The sequence below is a fragment of the Gasterosteus aculeatus genome, chromosome 21 (genome assembly GCF_964276395.1).
Source record: "Gasterosteus aculeatus chromosome 21, fGasAcu3.hap1.1, whole genome shotgun sequence".
In the NCBI taxonomy this organism is placed as follows: domain Eukaryota; kingdom Metazoa; phylum Chordata; class Actinopteri; order Perciformes; family Gasterosteidae; genus Gasterosteus; species Gasterosteus aculeatus.
The window spans coordinates 616,702-639,523 of NC_135708.1; the positions used below are offsets into that span (position 1 = coordinate 616,702).

At 47.0% G+C, this 22,822-nt stretch overlaps 1 protein-coding gene, 1 long non-coding RNA gene and 1 pseudogene across 6 annotated transcripts in view; 2 read left to right on the plus strand and 1 right to left on the minus strand.

The window, feature by feature from the left end:
- The window catches only part of LOC144390396 (uncharacterized), a 265,667-nt gene that overhangs the window by 2,434 nt on the left and 240,411 nt on the right, over positions 1-22,822 (minus strand). The window lies entirely within an intron of this gene.
- Positions 7,054-8,250, plus strand: LOC144390451 (tRNA (cytosine(38)-C(5))-methyltransferase-like; annotated as a pseudogene). The gene is made up of 4 exons (XR_013454494.1): positions 7,054-7,417; positions 7,522-7,579; positions 7,808-7,923; positions 8,150-8,250. The product of XR_013454494.1 is annotated as a tRNA (cytosine(38)-C(5))-methyltransferase-like (transcript).
- Positions 7,920-22,822, plus strand: part of LOC144390239 (protein NLRC3-like) — a 39,820-nt gene continuing 24,917 nt past the window's right edge. For 2 of the 4 annotated variants that reach the window (XM_078096686.1, XM_078096689.1), the window contains exons 1-4: positions 7,920-11,340; positions 12,613-12,738; positions 12,827-12,946; positions 13,322-13,435. In XM_078096686.1, coding sequence (XP_077952812.1) covers positions 12,650-12,738; positions 12,827-12,946; positions 13,322-13,435 — 323 coding nt within the window. In that variant the 5' untranslated portion in view covers positions 7,920-11,340; positions 12,613-12,649. Of the gene's footprint in view, positions 11,341-12,612; positions 12,739-12,826; positions 12,947-13,321; positions 13,436-15,399; positions 15,479-22,822 lie in introns of all 4 variants that reach the window. The other 2 variants (XM_078096691.1, XM_078096690.1) reach the window with 2 other exon arrangements.

Here is a 22,822-nt window from a genome sequence, read left to right on the forward strand (position 1 = left end):
TCACTCAACGCCGGTAAAATCATTGAACATGACGTTCATTAAACGCTTGCAGAGTTGACATGTACAAGTCTTCAAGTTATATAGTCTAAGGTGACAAACATCTCTGTCCTTGGGGGAGGTGTGGGGGCGCTGGATCAGCTCCTACTGGTCACCTCCACATTACATTACATGTCTTTTAGCGGAAGCTTTTATCCAAAGCGACGTACAATAAGTGCATTCAACCATAGGGTACAAACTCAGGAGAACAAGAAACAAGAAAGTGCAATTTCCTCAAATAAGCCAATTTACAATTTGCTATAGATGAGTGACGTTACAAGTACAATTTGAGCAGCTCCAGCAGGGGGCGCCTTGTCCCTGTGCTCACACGTCATTGAGACCAATGATGGAACGAGAACATCTGGAGGAGCAAGTGCTGTACGAAGAACATATCTCACACATAAGAAACACACGACTCTTGCTGGTAGGACACCTTCATCATTTTGTGTCTTCTCTTGAGATTAGTTTGTCAAGAAGACATTTGTAAAATAACGCCTCCATAATTCTCCCAATTTACCAGGATGGTGACCAGGCTCATGACAGTTTATTGCCTGAATGAAGTCCCTCAGCAGAAGATACAAACAATAGAAGACAATATGGAGCTGTGAACATCCTTTCCGCTGGTTAGACGATGCAGAGAAGTTTCATTTAGTTGAAGCGTGTTCTACGTGCAGGCAGGACCATCTCACCTGTCACTGCAAACGCTGGTGTTTCAGTCAAGGCTTCATCCTGGAGTGTGTCAGAGGTCCAACGTGTGCGACAAATGCTCTGTTGGGTGTCGCCGCGTTAGTTAAACTCCCACAGTGCCGCTTGACCATGTGACTGCTATTCCTGTGTGTTGGGATAATTAAAGGGCTCAAGTGAACAGTGATCGAAAAGGCTGAAAACTCTTTAAAAGCCTTTTGCATTTCAACGCTGTGCTCCGCCCACACATTGGACGTGTGCGTCCACATGAGGTGCTACTCTCAGTGGCGTCCCCTCCACCATTTGTAATGCTTGGCTGGAGCCTCCCACCCCTCCCACTGCCAACCAGAGGCAGGACTTCACCCTCCTCACTCTCCCTCATGGTTGCTGCTGCGGGCTGACAGAGGAAGGTAAGGCCATCCTTTACTTCACTGTATGTGCTGCTGTGAAGACCTAGATGTTATATAAACTGTACGCATGTATCCAGCACAAAATAACATCTCAGGCTCGTCAGTATCAAAGTTATATGGCTAATACAGAGTTTGGACACTTGTTACGTCGGTTGTTGTTTGATTGACATGCTGCTGCATGTATGACGTGTATGACGCGTGTGACATGTATGTGTTTAGTAGCCTGTTCTGGACTTCATGTCAGCGCGCCATTGGTCTGTCCACCAGTGACTGTCCATCAGCACAAAGAGAAGGCTAAATATACAGTATAGGGCCTGTGATTATGGGTCAGCGAGTTGTCTGCCTCAGTGTCTCTCTGTGTGTTTTGCCATTTTCAAGCTCTGCTGTTCCTTAAGTGTGTAGTCTGAAATAACTGTTCAACGACTGAACTAGTTGGAGAGGATGGAGACGATGTTAGAAGTGGACCTGTTTTTGCTACAGGACGCATAGTTCTGTCTGGCCAATAGGATGTCGCATGTGTACAGGATGTACTTTGTCATTCTGAGCTTGATGAAATGAATGGAATACAGACAGAAAGTACGATGGAGCCACTTCTTACCCCTCTAGCATCAGTTATAGGTGATGTGCGTCAACATGTTACGTGCATATCGTCACACGGTTTAAGGACAGAACATTTCACTCACCCTGCAAACTGTCATCTGTGACAAATACAAGTTGTGAAATCACAGCATCATCTAAAGAACGGTGTAAATGACAGTAAACAAGCTTCAACCTGCAACAACACGGATCTTTTGAAAAGGTATTGGACTCAATCTGACTACGATCACACAGTAATATCCTGACGGACCGTACATCTTCTAATCTACCACAAGGACCAAAGGATCTTCTCAGGCGTCAGTCAGAAATACATGTGAGGAATAAATGTTTAGTCCTCTTTGTTCTGTGAAGCCACCAAAGGCGTTGAGCAATCCCACCAACATGTGTGCAGGAGGAACGCTGTGTGGTGCTGCAGCCAGCGGGGATGCTGGATGTGGTTGCTGTGCTGCACTTGTGGTTTGGAAGAACTTAGGTTCACTACCTGCAGATCCCCACTGTGTGTATTTAGAAAAGCAGCCTGCTTTAAAATGAAAGAGTGGGGCGCTGAGGAGAGGACGTGGAGATGGATCAAAGCAAGGATCCTGCTGGAGACATTTGTAGAAAAGGTTCTCCTGTGTTGTCTCAGTGTTGTTCTTTGGGCCTCCTGCTGCTTTACACCATGTTCTCCTCTCACACTGGGACCCATCTGTCCTGCAACAAACACCTGTAGGAGACACTGGATACCAACCAGAGGACATGTGACTTTTCAGGAGCACAAGTTCTGGTTTCCAAGCTCTCATGTGACACTTGGAGGACGGTGTGTTGCACTGAGACCTAAAGAAGTCAAGAAGAAGAAGAAAACCACAAACACGCCACGACAACCACGTCCATTTCTCACACACGGTTTATAGTTTTAGAGTGTGTCATTGGGGCCAATTCAGAGGGCGAGCTAAATGCTAAATGCTACTCAACCAAAGACACAAAGTGTGTTTCCATCCACCTGCGACACACACGCATGGAAAAGACCCGAGAGAAAATGATATGGACTCAGAAATAACGCTTGGCTGAGGTAGAGAGTCAAAGGAACTGATCATGTGACTTCAACATCCACTGAGGTTTGTGCTCTGCTCATGTCATCTCAAATAGTGGTGGATTCAAATGGCTCATCTCAAAGGACCTACTGCAAATAATTGCATGACGGTACTGGAGGGATAGAAACATACATGTGGAAGATTTCTTCACAGCTTTATTTGAATTTTAGGTGCAGTAACAAGTGGATGGAAACCGAGTCACTGTCAATCATTTTCCAACACGTCCTTAAAACACATAAAACCCAGTAGGGGTCCATTCAATCACCCCATTTTGAGCACATATGGTCCCTCAGTCGTGCACACAGGCTGCAGTTCGGCCCTGTGGGGGCCTCACTGTTCACCTGTTTAAAGCCCATCTTAGCCACATGCAATTTGTGAGGGAGCAGGTTGACTGTGCATTTAGACACTACAATGACAAAGATAGTTGGTGTTATAGATTTATTCACCACATCTAGGCAGTGGTCACCAACATTACCTGATATCATTCATAAATTCATTTATTTAGTTTCTTAATGCACTTATAAGCAGGATACCATTCTCAACAGGTTTTGTATTATTTCAACTGCAGTCTTTTCCCATTGCGACGTTTACTTTATACTGTTGACTAATTGTTTTGGAGGAAACAAATGAATTCAGAAATAGAAGCAGCTTGGTGTAATGTGACTCTAGAGAGAGAGAGTGAGCTGGGAGGAGACTGTCACAGAAAGGTTGTGGTGGCTGTTCTCTCTTCAGCTGACTGATCCTCCCCTGTCTTTAAAGCCTTTGCCAGAACACTGCAGCCCTCTCTGCATTGCTTATATTTTCCGTTTCCCATCCCGGCATAGTGCTCACGTTGGTATTTTCCGGCCTAACCTTGTGGTCTGTGGAACCATGTTTGTGCTTCAAAATGAACACAGGGAGAAAACGCACTACGCTGCTGACCATACGTTGCGTGGCACAACATGGAAGCTTGGAAAAGGCTTTTACAAGGTATTCCTACATCAAATGCGACAAGTCAAAGTTTCAACGCAGCGTATTCATTAGTTCCCCACAACAGAGGGAGTGGCCACTTTCATGGAGAGGGGGGTGCTCTCTAGCGTCGCCCGCCGCTAACTGTCTCCTCTGCCTCCCTGCCCAGGCCCGTCTCAGCACCACCGACCATCTGGGTCTTTGCAAGAGCCGGGCGTTGGGATGTGTCATCAATGCTAAGAAGGTGACAATCGATGGAGATACCAGATATAGGCCGACTTGGCTTGGCAAGTCCGATCGGGGTCATGGCCGTATGAACTGACCGTTGTATGTAGGAGAGAAAAGAAGTGACCCTCTTTTCGTGTCTATGACCCCCCTACGGTAATCTGACTGGCTATACCCTTCCAGGATAACGTTAGCCTAGCTAGGACTCTAACCGGCACTGTGAACTAGACCGGCCCTGAAGGAGAGCTGTCCAAGCCACTGAACGTTTTTTACCATTTTTCATGCTATTTCATTATCAAACGCACTTGATGATTTTAAAAGGCAAGAAAACAACTGTGATTTAAAATACAGGCAGTCCAAAAAAAATGTAAGGCCACGAGAAATATCCGGGGGAAAATGTGTAGTTCTTCATAACTCCAGCAGACCCTGCAGACCTCCCTGTGGGACAGAGCCAGGTGGCTGAGAGACAAGCCCAGACCCGCCCAGGACATGTTGGAGAACCAAAGGGAGAGCTGGAGCCAATGGACGACTGCCTACTATTGTTTGTCCTCTAGTGCCAACGCACTCCTGATGAGGGCCTGGCCCCCCCCTCCCTCTCTAACTATCAATACCGCTCAGTCGGGTCAGAGCAGAGACAGTTTATCACATCTCTATTGTCATGAAGAATAACTTGACACAAGCAGAGTACCTTGTTTTGTCTAACCGAACAACAGGGTACAATTTTACATAGGTTAGGTTGGGTATCCACAAGTGTCGGCGTAGAAGGGACATTTCCATTCAAATCCACGTACGACATGGTCTGAGCCCATTTCATGTGTACCACTTCCAGTGTGACCGTTGTACGCTTACTTCCACACAACTCAACAGACTTGTAGCAAGTGGTGGAGTCACTGAGGTGAGGTTTGCTATGAGGTTTAAAACAAGCAGCTTTCAAATGTTCTGCAGACCAAACGAGTCTGAGACAGTCAGTGCACAGCAATAACCATATTTAATATATTTAACTAACCGGCCAGGTCTCTGAGAAGACGTGGGCACCGACCTCCTGTTCTCGGGGGCGCCCGAGTTGTCCTGTGACTGGATATTAGCCAGGAGCCGGCTGGCAGGGGGAGTCTGCTAAAGGACTCATTTGAAGTGATTGTATTTTATTTTGACCATTGGTCAAAGACATTATCAATGAAAGGTTTGGTCAGTTGGAAAGGTCAGCCTCATGGGGGCGGAATAAAACGTCTTGAGGCCATTTTTTAAATTCTTGTTTTTTGCAAGGTTGGACAGGACCAAGGTAGACGGCTGTCTTACGCAGTGATGTTGCTGTTGTTGGTGAAGCAGCAGTGGCTGCACTCTGACTTCCCTTCAGACGTCTGAGCTCTTTGACCTCTCTCTAAGTCCAACCATCCCACAAATGAAGCTAATTCTGGCAGCTTTTAACATTGATCACATTCATCACTACCGGATGCTTATGACTATAGATACCATGCAGGGCATGTGTAGTGGCCATTTGTCCTTGGGATGAATGAACATTTGTGTCAAAGGGCCACTGATGCACCACTGGTTAGTTTCTTTGACGCAGCAGGAGAGCGGATTGTCAGAGCAGACTTTCCTTTGGTTCCGTATTCATTTTGCTTACAAAACAAGCCAACAAACACATAAACTCTGGCTGCCTTTCCTAATCTGCTCTCATACGCTGTGGCTGCTCTCCTATGCTGGTAAAAACCTCTAGAGAGCGGCTGACGTGTTTATCTTCCTCCAGAGAGCGGCTGACGTGTTTATCTTCCTCCAGAGAGCGGCTGACGTGTTTATCTTCCTCTTATTAGGGAACTTATTGAGGTGTGAATTACAGCGTCACCACGACTCAAACATTTAGACAATCCGTTGGAAGCGACCAACACTGATGTACTGTAAGCAACAGAGCAGATGGAGATGTATAAAGCCCAGTTACAGGGACGTCTCTTTGACTTTGGGGTCCCTGATGCAACTGTTGCCCCCACAACCCCTGACCCCTGACCCCGACAAGCACTCAAAGGTGAATGACTTTGTTTGTGTTCTTTAGGGTCGGACTTCAGTAGGACATCGCCGACTCCAGAACCAAGAGCTTCCTGCACATCCTCCACCTCCTGCCCAGGTGTTTAGTCTGCACATGAAACATGAAGCCCTGATTTCAGCCTGAACGGAAGCTATTTAAAGAACAGAAGACGACGTCTTTGGGTGAAAGTACCTCATTGACCTTTGCATAGAACATCATTTATTTCACCCTATGGAACAGGTGGAGCAGGTCACCTTGTGTGCACCCAAAATAAACCGCTTTCATCCGGTCTTTATTAAAGCTCTTCAGTTAGCAATGTGAGGCGGCGTCATAAGTCTTCAGTAGTGTTTGTGCGCAGGGAGGATGTATGCGATCCTCTGAGTCCGTAACCCCCCCCTCCTCTCCAGGCTGTGCCGGCGACCCCGCTTCATCCTGCTGGAGAATGTGAAGGGCTTCGAGGTGTCCTCTGCCAGGTAACCAGGGGGAGAACAGCGTGGAGAAGTTGGGCAGAAGCCACGTCCCCTCAGCCTGCGCGTCCCCTCGGCCTGCGCGACCCCTCATCCGCGCGTCCCCTCGGCCTGCGCGTCCCCTCGGCCTGCGCGTCCCCTCGGCCTGCGCGTCCCCTCGGCCTGCGCGTCCCCTCGGCCTGCGCGTCCCCTCATCTAGCCTGTGCGTCCCCTCGGCCTGTGCGTCCCCTCGGCCTGCGCGTCCCCTCGGCCTGCGCGTCCCCTCATCTGCACGTCCCCTCATCTGCGCGTCCCCTCATCTGCGCGTCCCCTCGGCCTGCGCGTCCCCTCGGCCTGCGCGTCCCCTCAGCCTGCGCGTCCCCTCATCTAGCCTGCGCGTCCCCTCATCTAGCCTGCGCGTCCCCTCGGCCTGCGCGTCCCCTCATCTGGCCTGCGCGTCCCCTCAATCTGCGCGTCCCCTCATCTGCGCGTCCCCTCATCTGCGCGTCCCCTCAGCCTGCGCGTCCCCTCAGCCTACGCGTCCCCTCATCTGCGCGTCCCCTCAGCCTGCGCGTCCCCTCAGCCTACGCGTCCCCTCAGCCTGTGCGTCCCTAAGTGTTTGGAGGTCAGGACCTCACAGGACTGGTGGTGTTCATGTGGTCTCAGATTCCAGAGGCCTTCCCACATCCTGCTGGTGCTTCTCCTCACCAGCACACCGTCGTCTCGAGTCCTCCCAGTGCAGCTACGGGCCGGCCAGACGAGGACACGCAGGGGGGTCATGTCCTCTATAAGCAAGAGACCGAGAGGAAGGCCCAGAGGAAGACCAGTCAGAACCAGGACCAGGTTCCGGGGCTTCCTGGAACCGCCAGGGGACGTGAACATGGAGCACTACCTCCTGCCCCCCGGCACCCTGCTGAGATATTCCCTGCTGCTGGACATCGTTCAGCCCACCTGCAGGAGGTCCGTGTGCTTCACTAAAGGGTAAGGACACCCTTTACCCCACAGTCGGGTTGTTGTTTGGACTACCGTTGGAGGACGCTGTGAGGACGAGTCCTTAGTGATGGTGTCATGTCTTCTCTCCGTAGCTACGGCCGCTACGTGGAGGGGACGGGCTCAGTGCTGCAGTGCTGCGTGGAGACGGAGGTAGGTTTGTCATGGAGGGTATTGGGCGTAGATGAAGGAAAGAAGGTGTGTGCTTGCTTCATGGTGAGAACGTGCTTCACGACCTCCTGGGTGACATCATTTGACATCATTTGAGATCAAACCAGTGTCCGATTAGCACATCGTCCCACCGCCAGGTCCAGCATCACAGGCCTGGTGCACATCACGGCACTGATTGGAGCAGAAGCTCTTCTGCTGTGCGTCCTCCAGATGGAGAGCGTGTTTGCAGGTCTGGACCAGATGTCTGAAGACGACAAACTCTAGCAGCTGCTGAAGCTCAAGCTGCGTTACTTCAGCCCCCCTCATGGGCTTCCCTCAGAGCTTGTGTGTGTGTGTGTGTGTGTGTGTGTGTGTGTGTGTGTATATGTAGATGGGGGTATGTGTGTGTGTGTGACCCTAAAGGAGTCGTGTTGTTCAGCAGAGAGTTTAATGCTTCTGATGGTGAAGGTGGAGAATAGGAAAGTAGGCGGGACTAAAGGCGGGATGACTGATGTGCAGAAGCAGGGAAGCGGTTCTCCTCCAGGTGAATTGGATCTTCTGGTTCTTCTGCAGCCTTCCCGCAGCAGATCAGCACCAAGCAGCAGTACAGAGTTCTGGGAAACAGCCTCAACGTGGTGGTGGTGGCCCGGCTGCTCCGGCTGCTCGTCTCCTAGCACCTCGAGCCCTCGTGGACCGCGTGTAAGGCGACATCTAACCAGGAACCATGCAGGAGGACCCGCCCCGGGTCAACGCAGCGCTTCCTGTGGTTTTGGACCTGGTGGTGGTGACACATCGCTGCTCTCAGGCCGCGTGCGAGAGACCCAATAAGACCTTCAGTTAGAGTCCAATCAGAGACGAGGAGTCCTTGTCCTCGTGTGTCCTGCTACAGGTTCTGTTCATGTGTGAAGATCATCTGGCTAAACCAGAACCATTTATTACCCTAATCCACGAACCCAAACTGCCATAAATGGTTATTTATCGTAAACCCAATTGAATATTGTCCTATGAATCTAAATAAAGAATCTGTGGCGTCCGTTGTTGTTGGGAGTGTTCACCTGAAGAGGACCTTCTCTGTAGGACAGCAGGAGGTACCGGGGGCATCATCAGCGTGCCTGACCCACAGAGGGGGGGCTGCGCCGGCCTCTGGGCTCAGTCAAGCTGACGTGGCGACGCCATCGAGTCGGCTGCTCTTGTGGCAATGACCGTTCTCCTGGTCCCGTGAGTCGGGAGTCCGTTCCGTTTATACAGGGGAGGGTGTCAGCGGTGACATCATCGGGTTGGACCAAGTAAAGGGGGGAGGGGTCTGTCGTAATGGGTGTCACCCGTACACCTGGTGCGACCTGGAGCAGGTTGATTTGACGGCACCACAAACGTTAGAGGACGTTGACCGTTGGGGGGACAGGTGGTTGATTGGGTTGCGTTTATTCATCTACGTTAAAGGACCAGGGACCTTTTTACAAATAAAACCGAGATTTATTCAAGTCATCACCTGTCTCCTGACGATCTTTTATTCCATTCATTTTTCAATCTGTTGTCTTGTATTTTGTGCTTTGTCACGTTTTGGTTATTCTTGACAAATACAGGTGAAACTTGAAAAATTTGAATATCAAAGCTCATTGCTTTCAGTAATTCAACTTAAAAGGTGAAACTAATATATAGACGTATTACAAGCAAAGTGGGATATTTCAAGCCTTTATTTGATATGATTTTGGATGATTATGGCATACAGCTCATGAAAACCCCAAATTCTACATCTCAAATTAGAATATTGTGAACTTGACCGAGTGGTACGAGACTGGATGGCTGATGCCATCAGCTCCAGCAGCACTTGCGTCCACCTGGATCTTGAGGGGTTTGGTGAAGTCAGTACCGGAGCGCTGCAGAGGGGAGGTTCTGGCATGTTGACAGTCAGACGTCCATGCAAGACGTTGCTTTGCACCCCACAGACGAGTGAGAGGTGCTACTAGCACAGAAACATGTCGGTAATACCCGACCAGTCCTAGAAACCGCCGGAGTCCCCGTGTGGTGGAGGGTGCCGGGTAGGACAGGAGAGCACCTGCCGTCACAGGGCGACTTTCCCACATAGGTCACCACAGCCTTTCCAAACTCCCATTCTGCCAGGTTCAAGTCAGCGATGCTTGAGCTGGCTTGGCAAACACAGTTGTTGGGGTATCTATGTGGTCGGTCCAGCAGGAGGAGTAGACCACTACCATTACGGCACAGCTCGCTCGGAGCGTTCGATGTCGGTACTGTGAAACCTTCAGTTTCAATCACTGAATGAAGCCTGACGCATGAGGGACAAGAATCACGACTCTTGATCAGCGCGTTTGTGAGAGATCTGCGGTCTTCAGTTCATTTACTTATTTTTGTGTAGGTAATATGTTTCAACTTAAATGACCTTTACAAGTAGTTGTGTCCCGTTGTTTCCATTTGTCCAGTTTTTGACGTGTCTGATGCTCAACCAGATATTTAAATATATTTGAATATGTGTTTTTATGTCGTGTTTGAGCAGTTTTGGCCGCCCGAGCCAGTAGCAGGTTCATGAGTCTGTTAATAGCCGACACATTGAACCCAGACAGCAAGGGGGGAGCTGCAGTAAGACATGAGATGTTAGCTCTCAGCTCAGGGAAGCACTTTGAAATGTGTCATTTGGGTAAAATGTTTTACTTTGGCAGCAGTGAAGCACTTTAAACATTTTTCATTAGATTTTAATATACAGTATAATTGTGCTTCAACTATAACCTGTATTATTCACCGACACCTCGTGCTTGTTTTAAATGATTTACATAATATATATATATGAATGAATATGGCGCGTGATCAACAAATGACCGTGAAATTGTGGCGTTAAAGGCGGCGCGAGGGAGAACGTGTGTGCGGCTGAATGAAGACGCACCAGTAAGCTGGTAGACGGTCCGTCTGGAGCCGCGCGTCACATCTCCCACCTGCTGGAGGTCATAGTTCTCAATGTGGACAAACTGACTACAGACGAGTCGCTCAAACAACTGACTCGCTGCCTGAAAAGTCCCAAAGTCACATCACGTGGATTAAATATAACGTTGTATTATTTCCCTCTGGCGTCGCTGCCTGTTGCTGAGGTGAAATGCATTCTGGGATATTTGGCGAGTCACATCCGGGTAGTATGACCGTTCTCGGCCAGATGCGGACTTCCTGTGAGACTCTGAGGACAGAAACTGCAGAACAACACGAGCTTTCACGTCAGACGCCACAAAAGTCTCCAGTGAAACCAGATAAGGTCGCTGGTCGCTTTGACAAGAAGACACCGACAGGGTTCATGACGTCACTGCACCAAACGACCAGGGAGCCTGCGCATGCGCACACCTCAAGAAGTCAACATAACTTCCACTCTTCATGAGAAAGAGGCGGTTTCACGTCTCACACATAAAGCAGGAAGTGAAGCGGCTCGGGGACTTTCCTCACTGCAGAAACAGCAGATTAAATCCATAATTCCCGTGAGAAGCGGCAGAGGTAAGACGTGTGTGTGTGTGTGTGTGTGTGTGTGTGTGTGTGTGTGTGTGTGTGTGTGTGTGTGTGTGTGTGTGTGTGTGTCTTTGCTGGCTCGCTGTGTGTTTCACAGTAACTCTGCAGGCTTTGTCTCACTCAATGATTCATAATCCACCGATTCGCTGCTGTTCTTTGGCTCCAACGTCCGCGAGCTTCAAGCACCGACAAAATGTCCCACTCGGTCCAAAGGTTGTGGACAAACCTGCACGTCATATGTGACTCTTCCCCACCAGCTAAAGGTGTGTTTGGAGTATTTTAATGTGGATTCCAGCTTATTGTAGTCAGGACTCTGCCGAATAAAAAAAAGATAATGCGTTGATGTATTTTATCATGATATATACCCTAAATAATGGTTTCCGGTACCGGTTCTGGTCCGGTTTTACGTCCACATGTCGAGCCCACCATCACGTGTTTTGGTTCTGTGAGATTAAACGTTCTTCTCTTTCCTCACATCTGTTTAAAAAGGTCGTGTTTATCAAAGTTGAAATGTGAATATGGTGGATAGAAAGTGTGGATTCATAGTTCTCACAGTGCCGACGTTTCCTGAAAGCAACACAGTTGAGGACACGCCCCTCACGTGACGCCCCGCCCTCTAAGCAGATCAGGGCCAGAAGTCAGAGACAAAGCAGACGTCCTCTTTTACCCGGTAGTGATGGGAATTACGCCTCTTTTTAGAGAACCGGCTCTTTCGGCTCCCAAATGGCTCTTCTGATTTTTTGGTGCTTAAATTAATTTATTACCAACAATAATGTAAAATTATGCGCAATATGAATTACTAATGTAAAAAAAACACTATCAAATGTTTTTATATAAATACACTTTTATTTATACATTCTACAGAGTGATAAAAAAATAAATTAGTGCAAAAACAAACATTTAACTATTTACAAAAGAACTTAACTAAATTTTAATTATTTTAAACTTTTTAATACTTAACAAATTTAAAGTGAAACAACATACAGAAGCTTACAGAATCACACAACAACATATAAATTAAAATGTGTAAAACAAAAAGAAAAAAAATCAGCATGCAGAGTTTTGTCCTTCAGCGAAGATTTACATTGAGACCAAGTGGCTCCGCTTTGAGGGGCTGATCCTGTTTCTTCTCTCTGACATTATCTGCCCTGTTTTGGAGAAGATAGAGATTTTAGTCTTGCAGACTCTACATTCTGCATTAGATGGATCAATGTCATTGACATGTGTCCAGATTTTGCTGCGTTTCCTGTTGACACTCACTTTCGTAACTTTTTCGTGTTGTCATTCTGCATGCTGAGTTTTAGTAGCCTATATGGTGATTTAACATAAATAACGTCCTGATGGACCGCTGCCTCCTGCCAAAGGAAAGCGCTTAAAAGAAACACGACATTTATAGGATGAGAATTTAAAATGACGTCTCTTGACACGTTGTCTCAAGACAACAACACAAAGTGTCCCATGAGAGTTTTAGTGTTGAGGTGAATGAGCTCTGTGTGTTTGTCCTGATGAAGATAATAATGTGTGAGCTCTCCCAGCAGGTTGGTGTGAAGGTGTGAAGGTGTGGACTCTGCTATGAATCAGGCTGAGGACCCAGAGGACGGAGTCCCTCCCTCTGAAGCCCCTCTGTGTGGGGAACATGACAGCCAGACCAAAGCTCAGAGGTGAGAGGACCATCTCCAACTGTCCTCCACTCGTCTCCATGTCCCAACGTCTCTGACTCACTGACTCTGCTTCTATGTGTGTGACCAGGACCCATCAGAGACCAGGACCTGGACCTGGACCTGGACCCAGCTGTGTGTCCATGAAGAGTAACCAGTCTATGGATCCTCCTCTAGACTTCAAAGACGTTGGTCCCTCTGTTGATGCAAGGTGAGGGTCTCAGGCTGATGATGAGGTGTTTCTACCAGACTCTCTGGTGGAGGTTCTGGGTTTCTTGCTCCAGGGCCCTTCAGCAGTGTTCAGTGAGGGAGGGAGAGCTCCATGGAGGACTTGGTGAGACCTGTTGGGACTAAACCAAACTGACTGGTGAAGAAAACAGTGAGCTGAAAGACTGAGCTGTTGATTCTCAGTGGGACCAGCAGGACCAGTAGACCTAAACCACTATAGGGAGTCATGTGGTCCACATCCAGACCTCACGTCATGGACCTTTACCTTGTTTTGGTCTCTGTGAGGACGGACACCATGTGAGCTGATGCTTCATGATTAGATGGTGATGTGATGATGTAATCTCAGTGTTTCTTTCAGTTCACATCAGCAGAGAGGAAAGTCTCCTGAACCCAGATGTTTGTCCATGAAGAGTGATCGGTCTAAAGATGCTGTGATTGACTTCAAAGATGGACGCCGTTCTTATGACACAGAGTAAGTTCTTAAACAGATGAAGAACTGTTCTGATCCTCAGTCATGAATTACATAAATGTTTGTTCATTGTTTAACGTGTTGTTTCCATGACGATCCATCATGACAGAACTCATTATCTTCATCTAACTGGTCTGTGTGTGTTTAAGTGTGAATCATTAACTGTAAACATCCTCAGATGTAAACACAATGTGAGCTAGTTCCTCCACATCAGGATCAGCAGAGGTCACATCTGGTTATATAATAAAAGTGAAATATGTTCTGCAATAATATCGGCATGTTATTAAATTCATCCTCTAAACACAGCTGTTGCTTGTCAGATGCAATCAGATGGACGGTAATAAAACGCCATGATGCCGTCACAATGCGTAATGACGCTGATGGCTGATCTTCGCTCTTAGAAGACGTGGCACATGGAAGGATTGGCGCTGTAGTGCAGCGCACCATCGGCCTGTTTAAGGGCAGATGGCGCTGCCTCGACTGCACTGGAGGGAGGTTGTTGTTTACTCCTGAAAAGGTGTGAAACATCGTGCTGCATGTGCTGTGCTACATGATGTGGCACAGCTTCCAAACGCGCCTCGACTCCCTGACGCCGATGTTGGCCCAGACCCTGTCCCCGATCCCCAATCACTGCCGCCAGTCTCTCATCAGGAGGGGACAGCTCCGGTGTCCCTTTCCCACCCGGGCAGACACACCTTGGCGATGGCGAGCTAAACGCTTTTTTGCATCCACTTTGATGTCAGACCAGTTTTTCTTTATTTGGATCCGAGGTTGTGAGGCTGCAGCGTTGCTCTGCAACCTTTTGCCCCTCAGGTGCCTTGTTGGCATCAGTGATGTCCACACTGTGTCCTCCAAAGAGCATCTTACTTCTCCTTCCCACCTCCCAATGATCATTTCCACTTCACACTGAGTGAAGTTACGTTTCTTCGTTTTCCTCTCAGTGTTTGTCATGATTTCCCAATCGATGAATATTAATTTGTGGGCGTTCCACAGACTATATAAGGGCAACTATGGGCGTGACATGAAGCCGCAAAAGCTGCGCTGCATTTAGAAGTGATTGTGATTTATTAAGGGAAAACTGCGTAGGACGTTTTATAAGTCTGAATATTTCTGTGCGTCCGCACGTCCTACGTTTCATCCGTACGACACTTCTGGAGCAAATCCTACGCAAGCTTTTATAAATGAGGCCCCTGGTCCCCCTGGTCTAACACATGCGCTCACTCACAGAGTGCGACCCCCAGTGGACTGATTAGGAATAGCAGCTACTTTTATAGAAAAGCTATTTGTGTCTTTCTGTAATTCTCACAATAGTAAAGTCATCCAGCGGGCTGCACTGGACCCCCCAGCAGACCAGATTTGGCCCTCGGGCCTTGAGTTAGACACCCATCATCTAACTGGTCTGTGTGTGTTTAAGTGTGAATCAATAACTGTAAACATCCTCCGATGTAAACACAATGTGAGCTGGTTCCTCCACATCAGGATCAGCAAAGGTCACATCTGGAGACAGCTGCAGGTTTCTGGAGACAGATGACTGGGACTGAGCATGTGATTAGAATAAACTCATTGCTCTGTGGACCAGCTGACGTGGTCTCTGGACTCCATGCAGAGGTTTGGACAAAGTATCGTCAGTAGACTCTGTGAAAAGGTCCAAAGACTAGTTTCAGAAGGTCTAAGGAGACTTCTAGAGGTCAGGGGACGTTTTAAAGAGGTTTGGAGTAGTTCCATAGGACTTTGGACCAGATGCAGAGATCTGCAGACGTTGTTATGACCCACAGTAAGAACTAAAACCAGATGAAACTGATGACTAACTGTCACTCAACTAATAAACTGTCCGTCATCATCGACAGTCTTTAGCATCTGGTTTTCATCATGATCAATCATGACAGAAGCCAATATCATTAACTAATGTTGTATTGGTGTTGATGGTCCAAACACCATGTGAGCTGATGGTTCATGTTCCTCCACAGAGAGGACCAGGAGAGCTCAGAGGTTCCCACAGGTCCGTCTGCCCAGCAGCATCAAACACACCTGGACGCCATCTTCATGGTGTGTACATGAACTACTTTAACATCTCTCAGTTCACCATCATCTCCATGCTGCACTTTGTAGACCAGTGGATTGTCCGCCTGTCCAACATGGACCTGATGGTGGCTTCCATGTTCTAGTTGGTGTCATTCATAGAATGTTCTTTTCCAGCTGCTGGAGGAGAACATCCTCACATTTGTGAAGAACGAGCTGAAGAAGATCCAGAAGTTTATGAGTTTAGATTACCCAGAATGCTTAGAGAAAGAGGATGAGGAGGTGCTAGATGAAGAGCAGAGGAGGAGCAGAGAGGCCTTTGTGAAGATCTCAGTGCACTTCCTGAGGAGAATGAAGCAGGAGGAGCTGGCTGAGCGTCTGCAGAGCAGTAAGAGGATTTCTCTACAGACTTACCATGCTGATAAATGAGACCTTCACTAATGTCTCCAGAGACGGACAGAATATATTCATAGTCATTCTCTGAGGAAAGGACATGTTTAAATCTATTCTGTGACTCATGGATCTTCTTTGTTGTCTTCATTCAGGACTTCCTGGTGCAGTTTGTCAGCGTGAACTCAAATCCAACCTGAAGAAGAAGTTCCAGTGTGTGTTTGAGGGGATCGCTAAAGCAGGAAACCCAACCCTTCTGAATGAGATCTACACAGAGCTCTACATCACAGAGGGAGGGACTGCAGAGGTCAATGAAGAACATGAGGTCAGACAGATTGAAACAGCATCCAGGAAACCAGCCAGACCAGAAACAACCATCAGACAAGAATACCTCCTCAAAGCCTCAACTGGAGGAGAGGAACCAATCAGAACCGTGATGACTAAGGGAGTGGCTGGCATTGGGAAAACCGTCTTAACACAGAAGTTCACTCTGGACTGGGCTGAAGACAAAGACCACCAGGACATACAGTTCACATTTCCATTCACCTTCAGAGAGCTGAATGTGCTGAAAGAGAAGAAGTTCAGCTTGGTGGGACTTGTTCATCACTTCTTCAGTGAAACCAGAGCAGCAGGAATCTGCAGGTTTGAAGAGTTTCAGGTCGTGTTCATCTTTGACGGTCTGGATGAGTGTCGTCTTCCTCTGGACTTCCACAACAATGAGATCCTGACTGATGTCACAGAGATCTCCTCAGTGGATGTGCTCCTCACAAACCTCATCAGGGGGAAGCTGCTTCCCTCTGCTCGCCTCTGGATAACCACACGACCTGCAGCAGCCAATCAGATCCCTCCTGAGTGTGTTGGCATGGTGACAGAGGTCAGAGGGTTCACTGACCCCCAGAAGGAGGAGTACTTCAGGAAGAGGTTCAGAGATGAGGAGCAGGCCAGCAAGATCATCTCTCACATCAAGACCTCACGAAGCCTCCACATCATGTGCCACATCCCAGTCTTCTGCTGGATCACTGCTACAGTTCTGGAGGAGGTGTTGAAGACCAGAGAGGGAGGAGAGCTGCCCAAGACCCTGACTGAGATGTACATCCACTTCCTGGTGGTTCAGTCCAAAGTGAAGAAGGTCAAGTACGGTGGAGGAGCTGAGACGGATCCAGTGTGGAGTCCAGAGAGCAGGAAGATGATCGAGTCTCTGGGAAAACTGGCCTTTGATCAGCTGCAGAAAGGAAACCTAATCTTCTATGAATCCGACCTGACAGAGTGTGGCATCGATATCAGAGCAGCCTCAGTGTACTCAGGAGTGTTCACTCAGATCTTTAGAGAGGAGAGAGGACTGTACCAGGACAACGTGTTCTGCTTTGTCCATCTGAGTGTTCAGGAGTTTCTGGCTGGTCTTCATGTCCATCTGACCTTCTTCAGCTCTGGTGTCAATCTGCTGTCAGAAGAACAAACAACCTCGGCGGTGTCTAAAGTCTCTAAAGACGAACCTGAACCAATGCGTCTCTACCAGAGTGCTGTGGACAAGGCCTTACAGAGTCCTAATGGACACCTGGACTTGTTCCTCCGCTTCCTCCTGGGTCTTTCCCTAGAGACCAATCAGAGTCTCCTACGAGGTCTGCTGACACAGACAGGAAGTCGCTCACAGACCAATCAGGAGACAGTCCAGTACATCAAGGAGAAGATCAGTGAGAATGTGTCTCCAGAGAAAAGCATCAATCTGTTTCACTGTCTGAATGAACTGAATGATGCTTCTCTAGTGAAGGAGATCCAATGGTTCCTTAGTTCAGGACGTCTCTCCACAGAAGAACTGTCTCCTGCTCAGTGGTCAGCTCTGGTCTTCATCTTACTGTCATCAGAAGAAGATCTGGAGGTCTTTGACCTGAAGAAATACTTTGCTTCAGAGGAGGCTCTTCTGAGGCTGCTGCCAGTGGTCAAAGCCTCCAAAAAAGTTCTGTAAGTACAGAGAGAGTAAATTCATACATCAGAACTTAAATATGCTGCCATCTTTTATACTTACTGCTTCTTCTTCATCCTTCTCTTCAGACTGAGTGGCTTTAACCTCTCAGAGAGAAGCTGTGACGCTCTGTCCTCAGTTCTCAGCTCCCAGTCCTCTAGTCTGAGAGAGCTGGATCTGAGTAACAACCACCTGCAGGATTCAAGAGTGAAGCTGCTGTCTGCTGGATTGAAGAGTCCACACTGTGAACTGGAGACTCTGAGGTCAAATTAATTTAGTTTGTCTGAATGTCTTAAACCAGCGCTTCCCAACCTCCAGAATGCCGTGACCCAATTTGAAAATCTTTTGCGGGCCACCTAAACCTTTAATTACAACTCTGATCAAAACATAATGATTAAATGACCTTAATAATTTAACCAAACGTAAATGTTTTAACCGACAATGTATGTTTTGTATACCATTTTCTCCGGAGCTCATGTGCCGTGTTTTCCGCACAATAAGGCGCATAAGATACTGCAGTTTATGGCGGCAAGTCATCGACTGACACAAAATTCGAGAGCGCAAATCAGGTCGATGCGCTCGAGTAAATCAGACATCCGCAGTCAAAAGTCTGTCTCGCGTGAGATATTTGCTCTCTCGCGGAGCGTGAACTTCCTCGCTCGCAAGGTTAGTCTCTGCTCGCGCTCGCTGTTGTTCTTTCTGACAGTAAGGGGGCGGAGCCAGTCACCATGGTCTCTACACCTGATTGGTTACAAACCCCGTCTTTGGATTGGCTGGAGTGATGCATTCACACAACTATAGAAGCCTATTTCCGCACTGAAGAAAGGGGATAGAAAGTGCATTCAGGGTCCGATCGATGCTGCGAGGTGCGTCCGCTCCCGCTGCCCCCCTCGCCATCCACGCCTTAAATCTTCGGCTGCTTTTAGAATAACTTATTTGCCCCGTTAAGATGGTTCAGCTACTGTAGAGAAAAGGGCGCCGTCTCTCGCTCTTTAATCTCATAAAGTGCTCGGTGAGAACGACAGCTTTGTTTCTCCGACGCCCCCTGAAAGCAGCTCCATATCTCACGCGCTTGAGCGCCGCTCAGCATCTCGCCGTCGTAGACGAGCTTTGGCGTGTTTGGCAAAGCGCCTTGAGCGCCGTGTACAACCAGTATGGATCAACCGATTAACCAATTGATCCATATATATAAGGCGCTCCGGATTATAAGGCACTGTCGTTTGTGAGGAAATTAAAGCCTTTTAACTGCCCCTTGGAGTGCGGACAATACGGTGTATTTACTTTAATACTACAAGAGGGCGCCGCGTTTGTTGACCAACGACAGGCGGACAAGAGCAGCCGTTTCCAGCGAGAGCCTTATTGTTTTATTAATCTGTCCGTTTAAATTGTTTGTGCTTCATCAATTAATGTTTCACATAACTAATGTGCCGCATCATAAATATTTTTATATTAATTTCAAAGTCAATTACTCCACAGCATAAACATCATCATTGTTCATCAGGATTTCCGACTTCATAAAAACCTTTTTCCACCAGAAGATGAACCTTATCTATGGAGCCATAAGCTAAGAGACTAAACTATGGACAACAATCTGTTTATGTTTCCATCACATCATCGGATCCTTGTGGAACCAACACATTTGATACGGAGGGAATTAAAACACAATGTTGGCTCACGATAAATCATCACAGGGTCGTCCTATTAATCCTCTTATTCATGCTGCGTGATGTTATTTTAATATGGTTCATTGAGGAAAATGGGAAAAGCAGAGGTGTAAAAGAGACTGAAACTTGGATTTCTGGCGCTTCGGTGACAATCTGCTTGGAGTTTGATGGTTGCTCATTTAAGGTGTAGATGGTAACTGACATTAAACTAGCAAATAAAGATCCTTTTTAATCACTTTCCTGTTTTAATAGTCTATTCTACACTAGTACTTGTATAAACACTTAACTGATTTTATATGAAATAGGATTTAATTTTAACATCAATGTTATTTTTCTTGTTGATTGTTGTCTCTTCAGACTGAGTGGCTGTAACCTCTCAGAGAGAAGCTGTGACGCTCTGTCCTCAGTTCTCAGCTCCCAGTCCTCTAGTCTGAGAGAGCTGGATCTGAGTAACAACAACCTGCAGGATTCAGGAGTGACGCTGCTTTCTGCTGGATTAAAGAGTCCACACTGTGAACTGGAGACTCTCAGGTCAGGATTCAATTAAAGTCCACTTGGTGTCTTTATTTACATCCATAAGATTCTTTCTGCTTGCATGATTTAAATCAAATATGTATTTTCCAACTCTTTCCATAAAATGTGTTTATATTCAATATAATGTAAATATTTGACATTATAGAGTTAGTAGTAATGGTATCAGGTTGTTGATGTACATTAGTGGGTGTTTAGTTGTAACTGGAAACCAGTCAGTAACCATATTAATGTGACCCCTCTGTACCTGATAGTATCTCAGTACTGCAGTGACCTTCCAGCCCTCACAGCTCCCTCAGATCATGTGACATGTGTCTTATTCTGTGTGTCTGCAGGCTGTCAGGCTGTCTGATCACAGAGGAAGGCTGTGCTTCTCTGGCCTCAGCTCTGAGCTCCAACCCCTCCCATCTGAGAGAGCTGGACCTGAGCTACAATCATCCAGGAGACTCAGGAGTGAAGCTGCTGTCTGTTGGACTGGAGGACCCTCACTGGAGACTGGAGACTCTCAGGTATGAAGAGGCTGCAGCCACAGACCATCAGTCTGTAGAGGAGAAATGAACAGAACATACCAAAAACACCCTATCCAGATAAATGTTGCCATCCGGATGGAGTAAATGTGATTGTGGTTGGATGAGAAGTGTTGGGAGCGGCTAGGGGGTCGTATTAGATTACTAGCAAATGAGGAACTAACTTATGGACATTAATAGAATTATTAATAATCACTAAGATACTTCTCAGAATGAATAAATAACGGGGCACCACCCTGAGCTAACAGGGATCAATAACCAATACTATAAATCAAGTCTCATATTTGATCTTCACTCCTTGAGAGTGAAGATGTTAGAAGGAGTTAAGTTCGAGCACTGGCGATGTATGTCAACGGTCACCATATAAATGCACAAGTAAACACAGGAAAACGGTTCTTTAAAGTATAACAGGGTTTATTAACTCACAGGAACACCGATCAAGATCACCTATAACTGCAACCAACGATCCCCATAACACTTATTTTAAACCTACTCACTAAACAAGCAATCAAAACCAGAGTGTGTGTGTGTGTGTGTGTGTGTGTGTGTGTGTGTGTGTGAGCACAGAGGGGGTGAGAGAGAGAGAGAGAGGATGGGAGGCGAGGGGGGTGCAAGGAAGGAACGGCGGTGCGGTTACGCGCAACAACAAGCGGAGTGCCGGTTATCACACTAGGGGGCGAGCGAGAGCAGCGGGGCGGAAGTGAGACCGTTAAATCAAACCACCGAGGAAGACGGGAACGTTAAACACAGGCCGTTTCTCAATACCTAAGACGGCGAGAACGGACTCGCGTTCCCGCGAGAATAGACTCGGGAGACAGACTCGGGAGTCCTGACTCACGGGTACGGGAGAACGGAGAACGGACATTTCCGCAATTGGAACAGCAGCTGACTTGATGACGTCACCACAGTAGGCGGTCTTTGTTTACGCACGCAAGTGGAAATGTATAAAAAGCCAGCAGCGTGTTAACGGTTGTGGAAGGTGTTTGTTGAAATTGCAAAAGTATTCTGACTGAGTAGCTGGCAACGAAGAGCACAATAAAAACATATTGGTATTATTATATTTAATAATTAATTAATTTGAGTAGTAACTACATGGATCCGATACATATTGCTGTTGCGGTCGGCAAACTGTATATAGAAGCTGAAGAGGAGGCTGCCCAACTCAGGAGAAACGTACGCAAGCGAAAATCCAAGATGAGGCGAAGGATGGCGAGGAGACGTGCCATAATAGCATGTCTCGCTTTCTCTGTAAGTTTAATTCAGTATAAAGCATTGATGATATGTAATCATTTATATTAATGTCAGCTGTGGTTTTCTCTGCTGTTTGACTGTTGTGGCTGATACTGCAAGGTGGTTGTAATACAGATTGTTTGGAGCAATGCCCTCAAAGGCACATTACAGAAAAGATACCTTCTACATACGAAACCTACAGATGTTATTAATGATAGGGCAGTTGATATGTGTATCAAGGTTAGCTTAATCCAGGACTAATAAACCACCAGGTACAGAGGAGGTTTGATACAGTAACAGCATCTGACCATCGATTAGCCTACTAAAGCATACACACCTAATGGTCGTCTTGGTATTCAAACATTAAGAGGTTGGTATTCAGATGGACAGAGGCATAAACATCATTATGCGTTACTGCAAAACGCAGCAAGACCTCATTCATTATGGAATCCATGGAAACGTTTTTATTAACTATATGAAATAGTCAAAGCATAATCGTAAAATGCAGCATTTCTTTAATATTACGAACTGAATAACCAATTTAACAATATTAATACAGTTGTTGCATTTGTTTATTACAGAACAAACATCCTGTTACTAAATATGCTGTGATGAAGAATGATGTCCCCATCAATATTTCAGATGGAGATGGCCCAAGACCCTGGCCCTCCTCATAATTACACACTGATAGAAGCTCAATACTCACTCCCATCCAGTCTTGCTGGAGTTTCGTTGGCCTGTGAACAGGCTTTCGTTGCCCGCACGCCACTCTATGAGGGCTTGGGTTTCCTCAGTTGTCCCTTATTGAAGATATCACGGTCATATTAGTTCAAATGCACAATGACACCCATTATTACAAGCCTGCACAATATGGATAGACAGCCAAACAATTTGGTCTAAGATATAAAGACCATGAAGTTCAATTTAAACATGCTGCTATGAATCTAAACTCCGTACTTTAACATATTTAACTAACGTTAAATGACCGAAAAATAAACTAACAGTAGACGTCATACAAAGCAAAACGAATTGTATGTGTCACGTTTAACTGCTACTTTAATACCAGCAT